Source organism: Gobio gobio (genome assembly GCF_949357685.1).
Source record: "Gobio gobio genome assembly, chromosome: 11".
Classification (NCBI taxonomy): Eukaryota; Metazoa; Chordata; class Actinopteri; order Cypriniformes; family Gobionidae; genus Gobio; species Gobio gobio.
This window is the reverse complement of record NC_137104.1, coordinates 51942407-51960334: the sequence shown is the minus strand read 5'-3', so window position 1 is coordinate 51960334 and position 17928 is coordinate 51942407. Positions and strand designations below refer to the sequence as shown.

Below are 17928 nucleotides of genomic sequence, written 5' to 3'. Positions count from 1 at the left end.
CTGGTTTTGCAATATTATTCCTGCTTAATACTTGTTTTTACCATTTCTCTGCTGATCTGAAGTCCTCTATTGTTATATTTCAATGAAATCATGCTTATCTAGGCTAGGCCTACTTCATTACACTCTAAAAAAATGGTGCAATATGGCACTAAACGTGGTTCTTGGCCCGTAATCACAGGGGAATCTCTATTAGTGCTGTAGGTTCTTCTGTGGTTCTTCTCCGGTTCTTTGGCTGAGGTACTATAGCACCGCTACCATATACAGAACATGTTAAAATATGGTGCTATATTACACCAAAAGTGGTTCCCCAATGATTACGACCAAGAACCACCATATATAGCACCATTTTTTTAGAGTGTACCTTCTTCTCTAACATGCAAAGAAACCCAGAAATGAAATATCACTGCCTATGTAACTTTATCCATTTCAAAATGTCTAGAAGTATGTCTTGTATGAATCCAGACTGAGAATCTGAACATAACTCCCTTCTCCAAGCGCCAATCTGATGCTATTTTTCTAATAATTATCTAATATTGTGGAATAATTGCTGCTGCACCTGTTATTTAGATCTTTTGAAGCATCTGTAAAGATATCTGTCATATTACTATATTTCTACTCAGTGTAGACAACCACTTCATGTCATAAAACAGAAGCGGATTCAAGTGCGAGTGAAAAATAGAAATTTAATCTTCAGAACACAGTTAGTAGAAACAAGGATGTCAGATGTGTAGGCAGGCTTTGATCCGGGTGACGCAGGGACTCAATGGGCAACCAGATCCAGGAGCTGATCCACCACGGTGAGAACATCCACACAAACGAACAGGATCCACACGAACAGCAAACACCAGATGAAACGGGAGGAGAACAGGACAGGACCACGAAACCACACCAAACGATCTGACAAACACAGGGTAGTTAGCAAGCTAATATGTAGACCAAGTAATCAAGTGCAGCAGGTGGTGGTGATGATCTGATGAACTGGCAATCAGAAACCACGCCTCCCACTCACACTCCACAAACACACACAGACAGAATGAACCAGTGAATTCATGAACCAATGTGTAAAGCGCTTTGGATGGCCATTGGTTTGTTAAAAGCGCTATATAAATGCAGTCCATTTACATTTGAGTGTATCGAAAGTTATGTTATAATGCTACTCGGCAGCTACTATGAGACACTTGTTGCACACTGCAGTAAGCTAGATGGATATTAGGCATGGTAAAACATAGTACTCGCGGTAAATCAAGAAAATCAGATTTAAACAATAAGACCTTACACTGAAAAAAAATGATTTGTTGCATTTACTCAATTTTTTTATCGTAAGTGGTCGCAATCAATTTATTTTATCTCAATTTAAACAAAAACACATGCAATTCCCATAAAACGAATTCATATATTAAAATCAAAAAACTAAATGTATATTATTTAAATGAGCACAAATGAATTATGCTTAATTTAATCGGGCCATAATAATTTTTTTCAGTGTATCTTACACCTGGCACAATGTGGGACAGGTCCAACGCAAGTGTTTTTTGCTAGTTTCAGCCCGACGCAGGTATCATTTTCACATCCTGTGCAACATTGTTTAAATAGCAAATGCACTCGCGCCATCTGTTCACCCATGGGCGTGGTGGTCTGAAAACCAGATGTGTACAGGCGCATTGTTGGTGTGTTGCTATTGTGAGGAACTGAAAACGACTGCACCATTGACCAACAAAAAACTGGTCTAAAGTCAATAGCACAGTATTTTTGTGTTATTTAAAGGGTGTGTTGGTAATATGTGCCTACACTCTAAAAAATGCTGGGTTAAAAATAACCCAAGTTGGGTTGAAAATGGACTAACCCAGCAATTGGGTTGTTTTAAGCAAACATTTAACCCAACCGCTGGGTTAAAACAACCCAATTGCTGGGTTAGTCCATTTTCAACCCAACTTGGGTTATTTTTAACACAGCATTTTTTTTAGAGTCTATACACAGTGCACAACGCACGTACACTCTGCTTATTACACACACAGGGATGCGCAGCAGCACACACACGTTTAAATATTAAAAATAAAAGGATTCCTCCCTAGAGAAGCGCTCGCAAATTCCGCCATGTAAATAGCCAATCCGCCATGGCGTGAGCGCAACTGAGACTCTGATTGGTTTATTGCACGTTGCCCAAAACACACCCATGACTCATTAAGGGAATAGGGACAACCCTTTTAGACCATGTGCGCCGACCATTTGTCCCGTCATTAAACTAGCAAAAGTGGATTCAGACCATGTGCTTAGATCGTTAAAATAGGGCCCTAACTGTGTTGAGCTGTAGAACAATGATTCGTTTTCTGACGATGAATGATCCAAACAGTTGCTCACCTGTCTAATAAAACACAATATATATTAAAGCATCTTTGGTGTTTCCATGGTTTCTACAAAATAATACGGAAATCGAGGGTAATGCGGGTATGATGTCATTGATACGCGACACATGAACACGGTCCTTGTCCTGGTTAAAATTGCTTATTTCTCTGGATTTAAACATTCTTGGAAACATTTGACATAATGGAAGTACACGAGTCAATAAAATATATAACACTGGGATTTTGTATATTTTAATCCCAAAATCTTACATATTGTGCCTTTAAGTACAATCAACTTGGACTCAAATTACATAATTTGTAAAACTTGATTATATAACTATTTTGATGAGTTAAAGCAATGTAAAAACCTGTTGTCATAACTAATCGATCATATATTTTTTTAGTGTTGTAACTTGCAAGCCCAAGTCAGAAGTTTTACTATGAGAATATTTAACATCAAATTTTCATCCAACCAAAGTCCAAGAGCGTGCCATGTGATCTGCTGAAGAAGATTACCGCTTATTTGTGTGTGGGGAAAACATGGATCAAATAATCATGAAAACACAGGGATAAGAAATACAGAATACACTCATAAGGTTCAAATTTAATTGCTGAATTTGAGGTTACAGTACATGCTGACCCAAACGAGTTTTACTCCAGTTTAACTCTAAATGACTCTAAACAACAGGCTGATCAATATTCATCTAAATCAATGACAATATTTCCAATTACCACATTTTGAACAATCTTCTTAGAAATTAAATGATTAGTTATAAAGGTGACTGAAATATCATCCACAAATGGATTTACACACATAAAGGAGCGAGGAAATAAATAAATATAATTAAAGGGTAAGCTATAATAAGCAATAGATAAATATTAATAATAATAATAATTAAAATAATATGAATAAAAACAAGAATCCAGTACAGAGCTTTAGCTGTTACATAAAAAACAATACGTTTAAACAAACAAATACATTTTACATAAAGTAATATGGCTAAGCAAAAGTCATCAAAAAGTGGCAAAGTTGATCACTGAAGACTATGGGACAAACAAAACCAAAATAAAATAGAAATCACAATCCGATACAGAGCTTTAACGGTTACAGAACTACATAAAGACAGTCAGAAAAACAGCAGCTTTGATCTCAGTAACACACTCCGTATAATGTTGGTGTAACTTCATCTCTACGCTTGACGTGTGCAGGAAGACACAATGGAAGCAGAAGACGGTGGACGTTTAGCGTCAGCACATTCACGTACAGTATGTCCTGGGGAAACACGGCCTGTGCAGTCCTTCAGCCGTGATCATGAGGAGATATGAGACAGCAGATAGATAAATGATGGCAACATCAGGTCACATGACCATGAACCGCAGCTGATATACTCTTCAAAATAAAGGTTCCGTTTAGATTTACAGGAAAATTACGCAAAGAACTCTTCATTCTCTAGAGATCTTTAACATTCTGGAACGTTCTGGTGATTTGAAGAACTTCATAATTGTGCCTAATCAATGTTTTGAAGAAGTACATCAGCTCAAGAACCGTACAAGGCCGAAACAAAGGTTCTTGATAGTAAGAAGTGCATTCAGACTGCTCTGAAGAACCTTTATTTTAAGAGTGTGGAAGCTCCACAGTTTGACCTTTCTCTGGTTAAGCTCTGAGGTGAGCGCTCTTAACTCAGAGGACTAAATACAATATGTTCATAATTAATACAATCAAAAAGACAATCAAGGCAAAGAGAGGATTAAAACATGAGGGGATTGTTAAAAATGTCACCCATCCTCAGTGATGATCAGACTTCTGATCACGTTTAATTTCATCCTTAAAGGGACAGTTCACCCCAAAATAAACATGTTGTCACTCTCATGTTGTTCCAAACCTGTGTCTGTTGAGCACAAAAGAAGATATGTTGGCTATCAAGCAGTTGAGGACACCCATTGAGGAGGACAATACTTAAGTATTTCTACTCCAGTACATTTTCCAAGTATTTTATCAGTGTTTTTCTTTGGAAAACGTTTAATTCATTACATCCCAAATCATAATTTATAATGTCATACGTTTTACTGCACTACATTTCATAAATAAAAGTAGTTTTTTTTGTACCTTGAATGCTTAATTACATTAAAAATATAGTACTTTCTTACTTGTACTCAAGTAAAATTTACTAAACTACATTTTTAATGTAATTAAGTATTAAATTATATTCAATATGAAACATAGTGCAGTAAAAAGTACAATATTATGTTTTGGAAGGTTGGGAGGTAAAAGTTTCCCAAAGAAGAACACTGATAGAGTACATATACTTGAAAAATATAATTACTTGGAAAGTAAAAATACTTAAGTACTGTCCGCCTCTGCTTCCTTAGTATTTTTTTCCCCTACTATGGAAGTCAATGGGTGCCGTCAACTGTTTGGAACAACACGATGATGACAAAATGTTAGTTTTTGGGTGAATCGTCCCTTTAACAACAGATACTTTGTATGCGCTTACAATCAGCTTTGGTTATTTGTCATTTAGCAGATATTTTGGAGTGATTTTAAGTACATTTCGATACAAGCACAATCCCACAGAAATGACCCAGGGTTAAAGGGTACAATAAATCCACAGTCGACATCTAGATTCTCCACAGCCAACATGAAATCAAAATGGACCCTTTCTTATTACATGTTCCTGGTCTTATTGTGACGGATTCATTGGTGCACATCAGTCACCACCGAAATAAAAAGAGTTTTCTTGTGATGGCATCTTTAGTTACTCAACTTGAGCAAATTCACAATTGTTGCCGTTGCATGTTAATTTTATGTGTTGCATTGGATTATCCCAGTGATACACAACATTGATCAAAATGTGCGGTATTTACGCTATGGACTGTATCACAGTATATGTCTTTTTTTATCAGACTATGAAGAACTAAGATGTTTTTACCACACTGGACCCAAAATATCCTTATTTTTCAAGAAGCCAATCGCTGAATCAAACATGCAACGTAATCATGTGACAACAGTGCAGCAGTATTCCATTCTCAACATAATTGCTACCTTAAGATGTCACCTCCAGACACATGATGGGTTAGGGAGAGAAATATAAAATATGAGAGCTGGGAATGAGTTTTATCCTTGCTTGAACGTGATGAGAGTTATCATGACATGGCGGATATGGGCATGAGAGTTAATATAGATCAAAATAACATGATCATTTGAGTTAAAATCAGGGTGCAGGAAAAGCTGTCCAAATATTAAAGGGTGTAATGGTGCAGTGTGTGTGTGTGTGTAAGGAGAGTAAGGTTAGGAGAGCAGGGCTTGATGCAGAGACGGTGGCCCAGCGCAGAGCCTCACTGCTGGCCATTATTGCTGGCTCACGCCCATCTGCTGGTGGTCTGGCTCTGGTTCCTCCTCCACATCTGCATGATACTGATCGAATGTGTCATCGTCGATGTCTGGAAGACCCAGGAGCTGCAGGACAGTTTCACAATCATTCCATACGGAATAGAAGAGAACCAAAATAGAATGTTCAGATGCAACATGCACTGCATTAGAACACATCTGGCTCTAAAATCTGATTGAATGAGCCATGTTGGAAACATCCGAAAAACAGGCAAATTTTATAATAACGTGCTTGGCAAATGTTACACAGTATGCTGTTAAACGGCCCCACTTTATATTAGGTGGCCTTAACTACTATGTACTTACATCCAAAAATAAGTACAATGTACTTACTGTGTTCAAATTGTATTGCAAAACACCTTTGCTGATATTGAGGTGGGATACGGGTAGAGTTAGGGACAGGTGTGGTGGTGTGGGTAAGTTTAAGGGTAGGGTTAGGTGTAAGGGAAGTGTGTAATTACAACTGTGTTTTTAACTGTCAACTGTGTAATTACAAATGTAACTACAGAAATGAATTAGATGTAATTACATGCAGGTATTTTTTAAAATGTAAGTACAATGTAAAAACATGTATGTACACAATTAGTGCATTGTATCAAATGTAGTGGTGGGCATAGATTAAAGGTGAACTATGTAAGATTTTTTCAGTAAAATATCCAAAAACCACTAGCCAGTGTTATATATTTTGTTCAGTTGAGTACTTAGAATATCCCAAATGTTTCCAACTATTTGTAAATCGTGAGAAATTGCTATTTTTAACCAAGGAACCAGGACGTGTGAGCTATGCGTTTGAGGGAGTCGCCTGTCGATTGCGTCATATCTGCGTTACCCTCGGTTTCCGGTTTTATTCAGTGAAACGCTTTAGTCTCACTGCAGTGTGAACAAGTGTCATAGCAGCCGCCGAGCGAAAGTCATAACTTCCTTTTCAACACACTCAAATATATCTAATACGATAAACAGAGTTGCGTTACCTCATACTCATGACTGGAAAAGAGGAAGTGGCGCCGGCGACCGTGTCATAATAAAAGTCCCGCCGGCGACTACGCCCTAATAACAGTCCTGCTCTTCAAACGCTCCAGTGGCCTTGCTCAGCTCCACAACACTCGGCCCTGCTCTGCTTCAGACTACAGTAATGTTAATAATCGCATCCATGAACATGATTTCTGCCCGAGTCCTATCCTGACTCTTTTCAAACGGCTGTGAGGTGAAGACCACACGTCCCAAGATTCTGCGCTCAAACGTGGCGTCATCAAACTACGCCTTTGTTTTGAACAGGCGACCTCTAGTGGACGGAAAAGTTACATAGTGTAGCTTTAATTTTTTTAATCTAGATTAATCTCACTTTAATCTTGGAATTAATCTAGATTAAAATGGCTCATTTGAATTCTGCCGAAGGCATTCAGATGTGTGCTCGTAAGTGATCGTTTGTCTTTTTGTAGTTTGAATAATAAATAACTTCTGTCCCTTTAAGACCTGACGCACGCATGGATCCCAAACACTGTTCCTGTGAGCTGGTTACGACTGTGTTTACGTTAAAACTCACCCAGATGGGCATTGAGACATTTTTGAGTGTATTTGACCATTAATAAGCTGGAAAAAGGAGCTCATTTTTGCACTTGTATGTCAGAGGTGGCTTTATTATGGTATGTGTGTGTGCGCTTCAGATGTGAGCGTGAAATCTGCGGAAATTAGTAGAATTAACGTTATGTGCAACCCCGCGCGAAATTCAGACCGGTCACACCAATACTAACACGCTGTCATGAGGAAAAATCCAGCAGAACACCCGTTCGCAATGAACTGAATGAGAGGAGGCGGGTGCGTGTCAACTCGCTGTCGGTCGGAGAGGAGAGCGCAGCTGATATTGATACTGTAGAAAATGAGTATCGTATCGTTTCAGATATTTCAGTATCGATACATATCGAAATATGGATATTTTTGACAACACTAGTAGGCATACACACCGGTTTCGAAGAGTAGTTCTCTCGCCCCTACAGTGCAATTCGGCTAGGTATACATCCGCGCTAAAATATCAAGATGAAAGTCATCATAGCTTGCGTAGTATAGACCCAGCTCCCAACCCAACTTTGAGAATAGGTTAACAGCGATATTTTTTTTATCGCCCGATAAGAGTCTCACGTTAACTCCGATAACGGCCCACCACTAATCAAATGATTAATTAAAATGTTAGTACATAGTAGTTAAGGCCATCTAATATAAAGTGGGTCCAGTTAAACTAATGAGCTATACCTGGCTGAACAATAGTTTATTGTGTTAATTATTCCTGATAAATGTAGAGCGAGAAAGACTTACAGGCCTGAAGGATCTGAAGACTTTGTCCAGCACCTCCAGCAGTGTTTTCTTCCCGCAGGAGGAGATGTAGTCCTGCGCCAGCTGCAGGAACGGTAGACAGTCCTCGCTCTCACTCCACACATGCTGAAAACACACACACACAGGATTAGATTAAACACATCATCTCACCACACGTTTCACAGTAGTACAAATATTCAGCTCAACACTTAACATGTAGGCCTGGTTTCATAGACAGGGCTTTGGTTTAGGCCAGCTTTTATAAATGTGCCTTAAGAAAAAAAACATTACTGATGTACATCTTGAGATGAAACGTCTCAGTTACGTGAGATGTAATGGAGACGTTACGTCCCTCTGCCACTTCGGCTGTAGTTCAGTCTCAGCTCCTCTGCAGGTAACATAATGCAAGATTGCCAGTGTCCTTCCTTATATATCCACGAGGTGGGGCGGAGCTACGCTATGCAAATTCCACAGACCCATGGCATTTCTTCGCCATTGGCTCGTTTTCTAAGAACTTGAAGGTGGTAGGCTTCTAAGCGAAACCCCCCATTTGTCAGTCACTGACGTAACTCGGAGTGAATAAACGAAAGGGAACAATGGAACTGACATATTTAAAGATATGTTTTAAGCTTAAACAGCTCAAACATGAATTTTAGTCCAGGACTAGCTTAACCCTAAAGCCATCTTCTGGACAAATGAGGGCAAAATCTTTATTTTTTTTATTTTTTTTAAATACTTTCCTTAATCTGAGCGGTACAAGACTTGGCTACTTTTATGAAGTTTGCCACCTGAACACACACACAAAAGAAATTGACTCGATTCTACAATGTTAAGTGCTTGAAAAAAAAGTCCTTAATCCCGCCTTCGTGGACAGAGTGAGTTTTAGTTTTTATTTTTGTCAAATAAAAAACAGTCACTCACACATACACAAACAAAGGAATTAAATGAGCCAATAACTGGGCAATTAAAAAATAAATTTGTTACAACATTGGTTTACAGAGTTCAGCCCATATGCAGCCGTTGAGTTCTATTGCCATCTAGTGGCTATTGATATTTTAGTTTTAAAAAGAAATTAATACCATCATAGGTCACCAGATGTCACCAAAGTCACCACATTTTTAGGTTTTGGCTTTCTGGACTTGCTGATATGTTTTTGTTTTTTTTACTGAAGTTAAATAAATATTAAATACAACATAAAAATAAGTATATTTTACATTAAAAATATGGTACTTTTAGAGGTAAATAAATTAATTAATACCCCAAAAATCACAAAAAAAGGCATAAATTGATAGAATTAATTTTATCAAAGATGGTGATATAACATTTATAAAAAAAAAAATTTTTTGGAATCACACTTGTGACCTTCGTGCACAAATGTGTCCATGAGGGTGGGATTAAGGGCTGTTATGCGAGGGTGGCTTGAGGGTTAAGCCTTGTCTATAAAAAGTTTCGATTTATAGTTGAAACAGATTTATCATGTATTTTTAATTCTATGTTATTGTGTGTTTATTAAACTATATTTCAATACTGCTTTATTTTTTCATGGTCATGGGTTCCCAGTGAATGAATATAAATGGTTATATATAATACATTATTTTAATAATTACTTATTCATTGTCATGTATCACAAGATGTTACAGGCCATAACAATATAATATTTTCTGTATAAAGTGTTATATAACTGAAAATCATGATTTATTGTTGTCCGAATTAGTCAAATGTGTGTTCATAAAAATTGTGTCAATTATTTTGCCGTACCATACTTTGCCTTTAAATTGGTGGAATTATCTCCCACAACTATGTAAGAATCAGGAAATTATGTCACTTTCCCTCAATGATAACATCTGACGCACTGATAGGTAAGAAAATATTTGAATCTAAAAAGATCTTGCAAGAGTTATTTTGTAAAACATCAAAAAAAAGTGTTACTACAATATCAAAAGGAAAGCAGAATTTATCACTGATCACACAGTGAGTTGATTAAAAGTATTTTAATCATGATTTCATTGGTGCCATGTGCTCTTAGCATTTATCCTAGCAGGTAGAGTTTTTGGCTGAAAAGTTTAAAATGGTCAATTCTGTTACTGTCAAACTCTGAGTTGACAAACAATACTATAAAGATTTTTTTTTTTCGGAAAGAAAGTAACTAGTGTAGGGCAAGTGTAATGGAGGTCAGCTAGTTGTTGCTGTGCGAGTAAACCTCACTCCTCTGATCTCAAGAAACGCTCTAGCGACTGACACTAGGGGTTGCAGCCTTTAGCCTCCTTGTTAGAGCGTCCGACTCTCATGCCGGCAGAACCGGGTTCGAGTCCCGCTTGGAGTGGGTGGTTCGAACAGGAGGGGTTACACAAGCACTGAATTATTAAAATTTAACTTTTTGAAATGCAAAATGTATCTCCATGAAGTTGCAAAGCCCAGTAAACAGTGTTTTACACGTTCATGACAAACCTTTACACATCTACAAATCATTTGCAATGGAGAGAGTTCGTAAAATTACAGTATATCAGCACCGATCTCTCTAGAAAATCAGACTAAAAATATGCATTAGTAAAAATATTTTTATTAACACAAACTCCCTGGTATATTTATTCCTGGGCTTATAAAATAGGAACATTCGGTATATGGATAAAAGGAATTCTCTGAAGTCAGAGTTGAGCTTCCTGGAGAGAATCTGGGACACTAAAACTCTTTGTCCCGTTATATTTATCCGAGCGAGAGGGACCATTTTTCAGATGGCCCAAATAATCTTCTCCTCCCAAATGGCATTTGAGAAAAATGTTTAATGAGGAAAAAGAATCGGATTTGAATACAATACCATAGACCACTGAGTTCTAAAACTAAAAGGTTTACACTGTGTCAGTGTGTCCAGTTGTGTAAAACCTGAAGGAGTAAAAGTCAAATGAATTGTGTACAACACATTTCTGTTGGCATTCAGAGGACCCGAGAAAGCAATAACAAGAAATGCTGAAGTTTGTGCTGTTATAACTAACATAGATCAATGTCTTGTGTGTTGAATGCTGTACACTTGATGCTAAATGTTCTAAGGGCAGTGTTAGTGCATGTGTGCTGCTCTGAATGCTCTCTAAAATGCTCTGGATTTTGTCTGCTTTGAGAACAAGGACATGACACAACAGCACATCATAAGTCTCTGAGCGCCCATTCCAGGCTACATTGGAAAGCATATGATGATTGGAAATATATGATAATTTCCAATCTCATCAAATCAAAACTGGAGTTTTGCAGCTGTTAGGCCATGTCACTTTGAGGATATCATCTACTTGCAAAATTTAAAAAAAGTTTAAAATAACTCTAATGCTCAACTACTGGTTAATGGCTATTAATATTGCTATATCCAACCGCATTTTCCGGTTTCAACAGAGACCGTCAACACGTGGTGAACAAATTCTACACACTCAGTCTTTCTCCAGAGATCTCAGCTCAAGCTGTGTTGTGTGGAAATGCCTGAAGCAATGGATAGAAAAGGTTCAGAGATTATTCATGCATCTGTCCAGAGCTCGCAGGAACAGAGAGGAAAACCCCCCGCAGGCCAAACCAGAGGAGATCCACCAATTCCCATCAATTCACTTCAGCTGTATTAACTTGAAGTACTGACAAGGCATCATTCTTATAATCTGTTGAAATGTTATTTCATTTAAATATTTAATTTTAAAACCAACATTAGTGGCTGTTCACAAACCCCTTTCACTTTCATCGTGCAACATATTTCCAAGTGGACAGAATATTCAACTGTAAAAAGCTCACCAAGGTAGCCAAACCGAATGAGTAAGACTTTACAATAAGGTTAAAGGGTAAGTTCACCCAAACATGATAATTATCCCATAATTTACTCACCTTCAAGCAATCCTAGGTGTATATGACTTACTTCTTTCAGCCAAACACAGTCAGAGTTATAATAAAAAATATCCTGGCTCTTCCCAGCTTTTTAATATAATATATCGCATCTATCCATCATAAAAGTGCTCCTATCCATCATAAAAGTGTATCTATCCATCAAAAAAATGCATCTATCCATCATAAAACTGCTTCTATCCATCATAAAAGTGCATCTATCCATCATAAAAGTGCTCATATCCATCATAAAAGTGCATCTATCCATCATAAAAGTGCTTCTATCATCATAAAAGTGCATCTATCATCATAAAAGTGCATCTATCCATCGTAAAAGTGCATTTATCCATCATAAAAATGCATCTATCCATCATAAAAGTGCATCTATCCATCGTAAAAATGCATGTATCCATCATAAAAGTGATCCTATGCATCAAACAAATGCATCTATCCATCATAAAAGTGCATCTATCATCATAAAAGTGTATCTATCCATCATAAAAGTGCTTCTATACATCATAAAAGTGCATCTATACATAATAAAAGTGCATCTATCCATTATATAACTTCTCCACACGGCTCCGGGGGGTTAATAGAGACCTTCTGAAGTGAAAACATGCGTTTGTGCAAGTAAAAATATCCATATTTATAGCTTTATAATAATAATCACTGGCTTCTGGTAACGGCCGCACACGAGTTGAGTCAAGTTCCGGTGGAAGAGTGACCTCTGACCCAGCGCATGATGTAGGATGTAGGCGCAGTGTAAGCTCTGGTGAGAGTCGAACAACAAATTCAAGCTCCTCTCAAATTTCTCTTTTAAAATGTTTGTACGTTTTAGACTTTTAATTCTTGCCTGGTGCTTTGTTGTGCTCTATCCTCTGCGCTTCCGTGTTCATCAATACATCATGTCAGAGGTCACTCTTCCGCCGGAACTAGACTCGCGTACAGACGTTATTGGAAGCCAGTGATTATAGTTCATAAAGTAATAATTAAAAAATATATATTTAGATATTTTCTTACAAAAAATCTTCAGAAGGCCTTTATTAACCCCTTGGAGTCATATGGAGCACTTTTATGATGAATGGATGCGCTTTTTTGGGCTTCAAAATCTCAGGTACCATTCACTATCATTATAAATCTGGGAAGGGCCAAGATAATTTTTTTATATAACTCTGATTGTGTTTGGCTGAACGAAGAATGTCATATAAACCTAGGGATGGCTTTAGGATGAGTAAATTATTGGAAGATTTTCATTTTTGGGTGAACTACCCCTTTAATACATTAACTTAAAATTAGCAATACATTTGTTACAGTATTTATTAAAAATACAACTGTTGTTTGTTAGGTCATGTCAGCTCATGTCCAGTATATAATATTAACAGATACAACTTTTCAGCATGTTAGTAAATGTCGAAATTAACATCAACTAATATTAATAAATGCTTTAAAAGTATTTTTCGTTGTTAGTTCATGCTAACTGATGTTGTAAACTAATGTTAACAAATGAAACCCTATTGTAAAGAGTTATAGTACCACTAAATGCAAGCTTGCTCAAACAACGTCTCATCAGCTATTTGGAAACTGGTTAACACTATCAATCACCAGCACAGCACTTTAATATAGTGGCGTCCACAAGTCTGAGACACGCTGACACAAATGCTCCTTTTTGGATCCTTTACTATTTCATTATATATATGAATAGTGAAAAGTTCAACCAAAAAATTGCTTGCACTAATATACTTACTTTACTAGTGATATACACAATTACTGATTTTATATCATGTTTCTTTCTTCTTCCTCCTCTTATCTTTTTTTTTTTAGAGGGGGGATGTCCTGCTCATGTCTGTTCAAATTAACAATCCTAAATTTTCAATGTGCACTGCTAATCATTTAACATTTCACACTAGGACTTTTCTTTTATATAACTGCATACAAAATTGGTTTTACTGTGAGTTTACAGTATTGGAAAACACAATTAACTGTAAACAAACAACATCATACTGTATTTCTACAGTGCATATGTACTATATGAAGGTACCCAGCATGCAGTTCGATGGATTATGCTGTGGAGTTTCTTGATTCTTGTTGGCTTTATCTGTGCTGCTGAACTTATTTTTGCTTCACTTTTAGCAGTTTGTGTTGTTGGTTTATTTAGTTTTGTTATTATTATTTGTTGAGTGTCGCCATTGTGATGTCTGTGCATCATTAGGCGATGCTTATAAGATGATGTCATCTTTCAAAGATGAATCTCAACAGTTGTTTCACTATTGTCAAAATCCATCTACAAACAGTTATGAATTTGAAATAAGTTATTGGTAAATCTTCATGCTTAAATAATACCAAAACAAAATCTTCATATTCATGCTAAGAATAGTTAAAGGGGGGGGGGGGGGGGGGGGTGAAACAGTCAGTTTCAGTCAATCTCATGTCAATCTTGAGTGCCTATAGAGTAGTATTGCATTAGTTTTATTATATTTATAAAAGAAAGATAGGCTGTACAGAGTCTTTCCGGGGAAAAAAATGAGTGGCTTGAGGCGTACAGCACAGCGATTGCGTTGAGAGCGTCTGAAAGCTGTGACTGTAAACGTGGGGAAAAAAACGTTATCCTAAATAAACCATGGAGATCAATCAGATTTAGCCTTACATATATGATCCAGAATCAGATCTAGAGGCTGAAATTGAACAGGACGACTACAGCAGGACGTCTCAATGGTATGTACTGTAACTGTAACTTATATACTTGCTTAGCGGCTTGTTATGCGCGAGTTTTACAACATTTGTGTGTGTTTACTCGTGGTTTATGAGAACATAATTTGGTTTATGGACTATTGTATGCGATTTAATGTTAGAAGTAGCAAGCGGAACGGTTTTGCACGTCAGACTAGTGCGTGTGTTTACCAGAGGTGGACAAAGTACACAACTCTATTACTTGAGTAAAAGTAAAAGTACTACTGGTCAAATATTACTCCATTACAAGTTAAAGTTCTAAAAACAGATTTTTAAGTAAAAGTACAGAAGTATTTGTTTTTAAAAGTACTTAAGTATCCAAAGTAAATTTCCTTTTTTATGTCAATGCATTATTTTATTATTGCATTGTTGTATAAATGCACATTATGCCACCAAGGTGGTTTAAGCCAGTCAGTGATGCTCCATCCGACATGCTAGCATACGACTACCTTAAACTCATTTCTTTACATTTGTATAGAGCGTTGTAACTTTTATACAAGTATTGAAATGTTCAATTTCTTGTATAAAAGTTACAAAGCTCTTTACAAAGCTGCTGTCACTTTAAGGCTGAATGCATGGACCCTATACACTGATACGTATCCAATATTCTCCCAACCGTTTACTCTCTTTCTCCCAGACATTTACATTTTATGAGACATGCATCAAAGTGTATGCCAACTAAACTAATCTTTAATCTTTTGAGAAAACTGAAACATACTTTTTAAGTATAGCCATGGGTGCACACACTGTGCCAAGGAACCGTCTTCTTCCATTTTGCTGTAAACTGATCAGTGTTAAAAAAATTTTTTGGGAAACTTCACAAGACCCTATACAAGAGTGATTACTGATAGGCTGTCTGCAAAAAAAAAAAAAAAAAAAAGACTTTTAAAGAAGAAAAAAATAATCCACTGACTTTCAGAACTGCTACAGAAACGACTTTCGACTTTGAGGATCTTGATAGAAATGTAGTGGAGTAAAAAGTACGATATTTGTCTTTCAAATGTAGTGAAGTTAAAGTAAAAGTATCCCTAAAAAATAATACTCCAGTAAAGTACAGTTCTCAAGTAAATGTACTTAGTTACTGTCCACCTCTGGTGTTTACATAGAAAAACAATGGAATAGTAGCGCATTTGAATGAACGAGTCGATAGCTAACAACACAAAGACATTTGAAGCAGTTTTACTCACCGTCTGCTTCCAACGCACGAGTCACGACCGTGAACCTTAATCGGTGGGACCGCTCCATCTTTCAACATTAGACAAGCTACAAAAGTGGAACTGGGCCTTGTTTATAAACCATCGTCGCCGAAATGCAGGGAACAAACAAAAACACTTGCACAACTCCGTTGCTGCTCCGGAAAAACAAAATCCATCCACTGTCCCACTAATGCTGGGTTCTTTGGGAACTAATGCTGGGAAGCTGTGCAGAGTTGTCTTGCCCTGACAACCAAAAACACACTTCTTTGGTGACATTGTTGATTTCGTGAAGTCCTGCAGCGCAGCCAGCTTCCCTAAAGCCGAGCACAGCGTGTTAATGGGCGTGCATTTGCTCTCTCGCTCTAGTCGCGCGCGCCCTTCCAGGAGAAGAGCCCGTACGGCCCGTACAAGGACATTCCGCCCTTGCTGACGTCAGATAGACCCATACTCGAAAAAAACTTTCAGAAACTTATGAGAAACCGGAAAGAGTATTGTCGGCACAGAAATACTCCATCAAACGTCCATCTTTTTTTTTTTTTACTTTGTCCATGTTTAGCATGAAAATCCAAGTCTTTAACAGCGTAAAAAGCTGAAACAGCAAATGCATGAAACAGCACCCCCCCCCCCCACCCCCCTTTAATAGTTAAACTATAACATATTCTAGCTTGTCATCATTTTAACAAATGTTTTTTATTTGTCACATTTCTGACTTGGCTAGAGATTTGAATATGAATATACAAGGTCCAAGACCCCAAGCGAACGGAACAATGATCACCATAATGGCGACTTCAAAACAATTACAGTAGTAAAGAATACATTTATTACAGTGGCATGATTAAAGACAATATTATAATGTGAAATCACAGTAAAACAAGCATCATTCTTCTGCTGATTCAGTCATTTGTAAAGGAAATGATGACCCAGCATGCATTGATTTCACAGTCAATTTCTGACTACAGTAATTTATTGTGTAATAATACTCTTTAATCCTGTAAATTCCTGGCATTTTTTTTACGGTGTGGTCTTTTGGCTCTACTGTATTTGTATTTATTAATAAAGTAAACTCTCTCTCTCTCTCTCTCTCTCTCTCTCTTTCGCACTCTCTCGCTCTCGTTCAGTGACCCTGCTGAACGTGGTATTGATCAGTCTGAGTAATTCGAGCCCTGTCCTGCTGCTGCATGCGCTGATATTTTAGTGAGCTCTGGGACTGCAGGGTGATGCGGTCTGATCATGTGGTGTGATGTCAGGGAAACTACAGTAAACTGTTGTGCTTCCTTTCAAACAGACGCACACACGAACAGAAAGCAAACATGCATCCAACAGACATGTGCGAGGGCAGCATTAAAGCAAATGCAGCTACATCACAACACCAAAACAACAGAGAATATCTGCACCATTTATCCCTCAATGAGAGTTACTGTGCAGCTTTAGACATTTGTGCTGATAAAACACATTAACACACACCTCATCATGGCTCTGAAATGCAGCTGAAGCAATGCCTGTCTGACCGGAACATATGCATCAGATACACTTATAAAAAATGAACTTGTTGGCAGATGCATCCTCCAACACTACATCATCCAAAAATCCAGCCAAGCACGTATTGAGAAAATACTGCAGTCAAAAAACAGTGACATCATTTCATTGGCTTTCAGACAAAGGCCTTAAAACACATGCACAAAATAAAAAGTATTAGAGCGATAGTGTCCAATATACAACACGTTACTGGGTGATTTCCATCTTCATGCTCCAGTAATAAACAGGCCTGTGTCTAATAGACATGCTAATACCATAGCATGTCCAAAAACCATGGTACTTTTTGTAATTGAGACAAGAGACCACAGCAGTATTAACACACACACACACACACACACACACACACACACACGGGCGCGCGCACAGCTCCCCCTCCCCCCCTGAGGATATTACTCGATTATGTCATACTTACAAAATTGTCGGTTCCTCCCGTGAGATTGTCCGGGCATAGCACGTAGAACGAGATCCCGGGCTCGGCGTAGAAGTCCAGCCGCCTCTCGTCCACATCCTCGGCGAAGATCAGGTCGAAGGGGTTCCCGGAGCACCATTTCTCGGCGGTGTCCACCAGCTCTTTGAACTCCAT

At 37.7% G+C, this 17928-nt stretch overlaps 1 protein-coding gene across 1 annotated transcript; it reads right to left on the bottom strand.

Annotated features, from left to right (window-relative positions):
- Positions 1 to 4445: 4445 nt before the first annotated feature.
- On the bottom strand, positions 4446 to 17928 carry mturn (maturin, neural progenitor differentiation regulator homolog (Xenopus); the record flags this gene model as incomplete). Its single annotated transcript, XM_079830118.1, has 3 exons — positions 4446 to 5799; positions 8041 to 8163; positions 17758 to 17928. 3 exons carry the CDS (start codon positions 17926 to 17928, stop codon positions 5692 to 5694), a joined length of 402 nt encoding a protein of 133 aa, XP_079686244.1. The 3' UTR covers positions 4446 to 5691.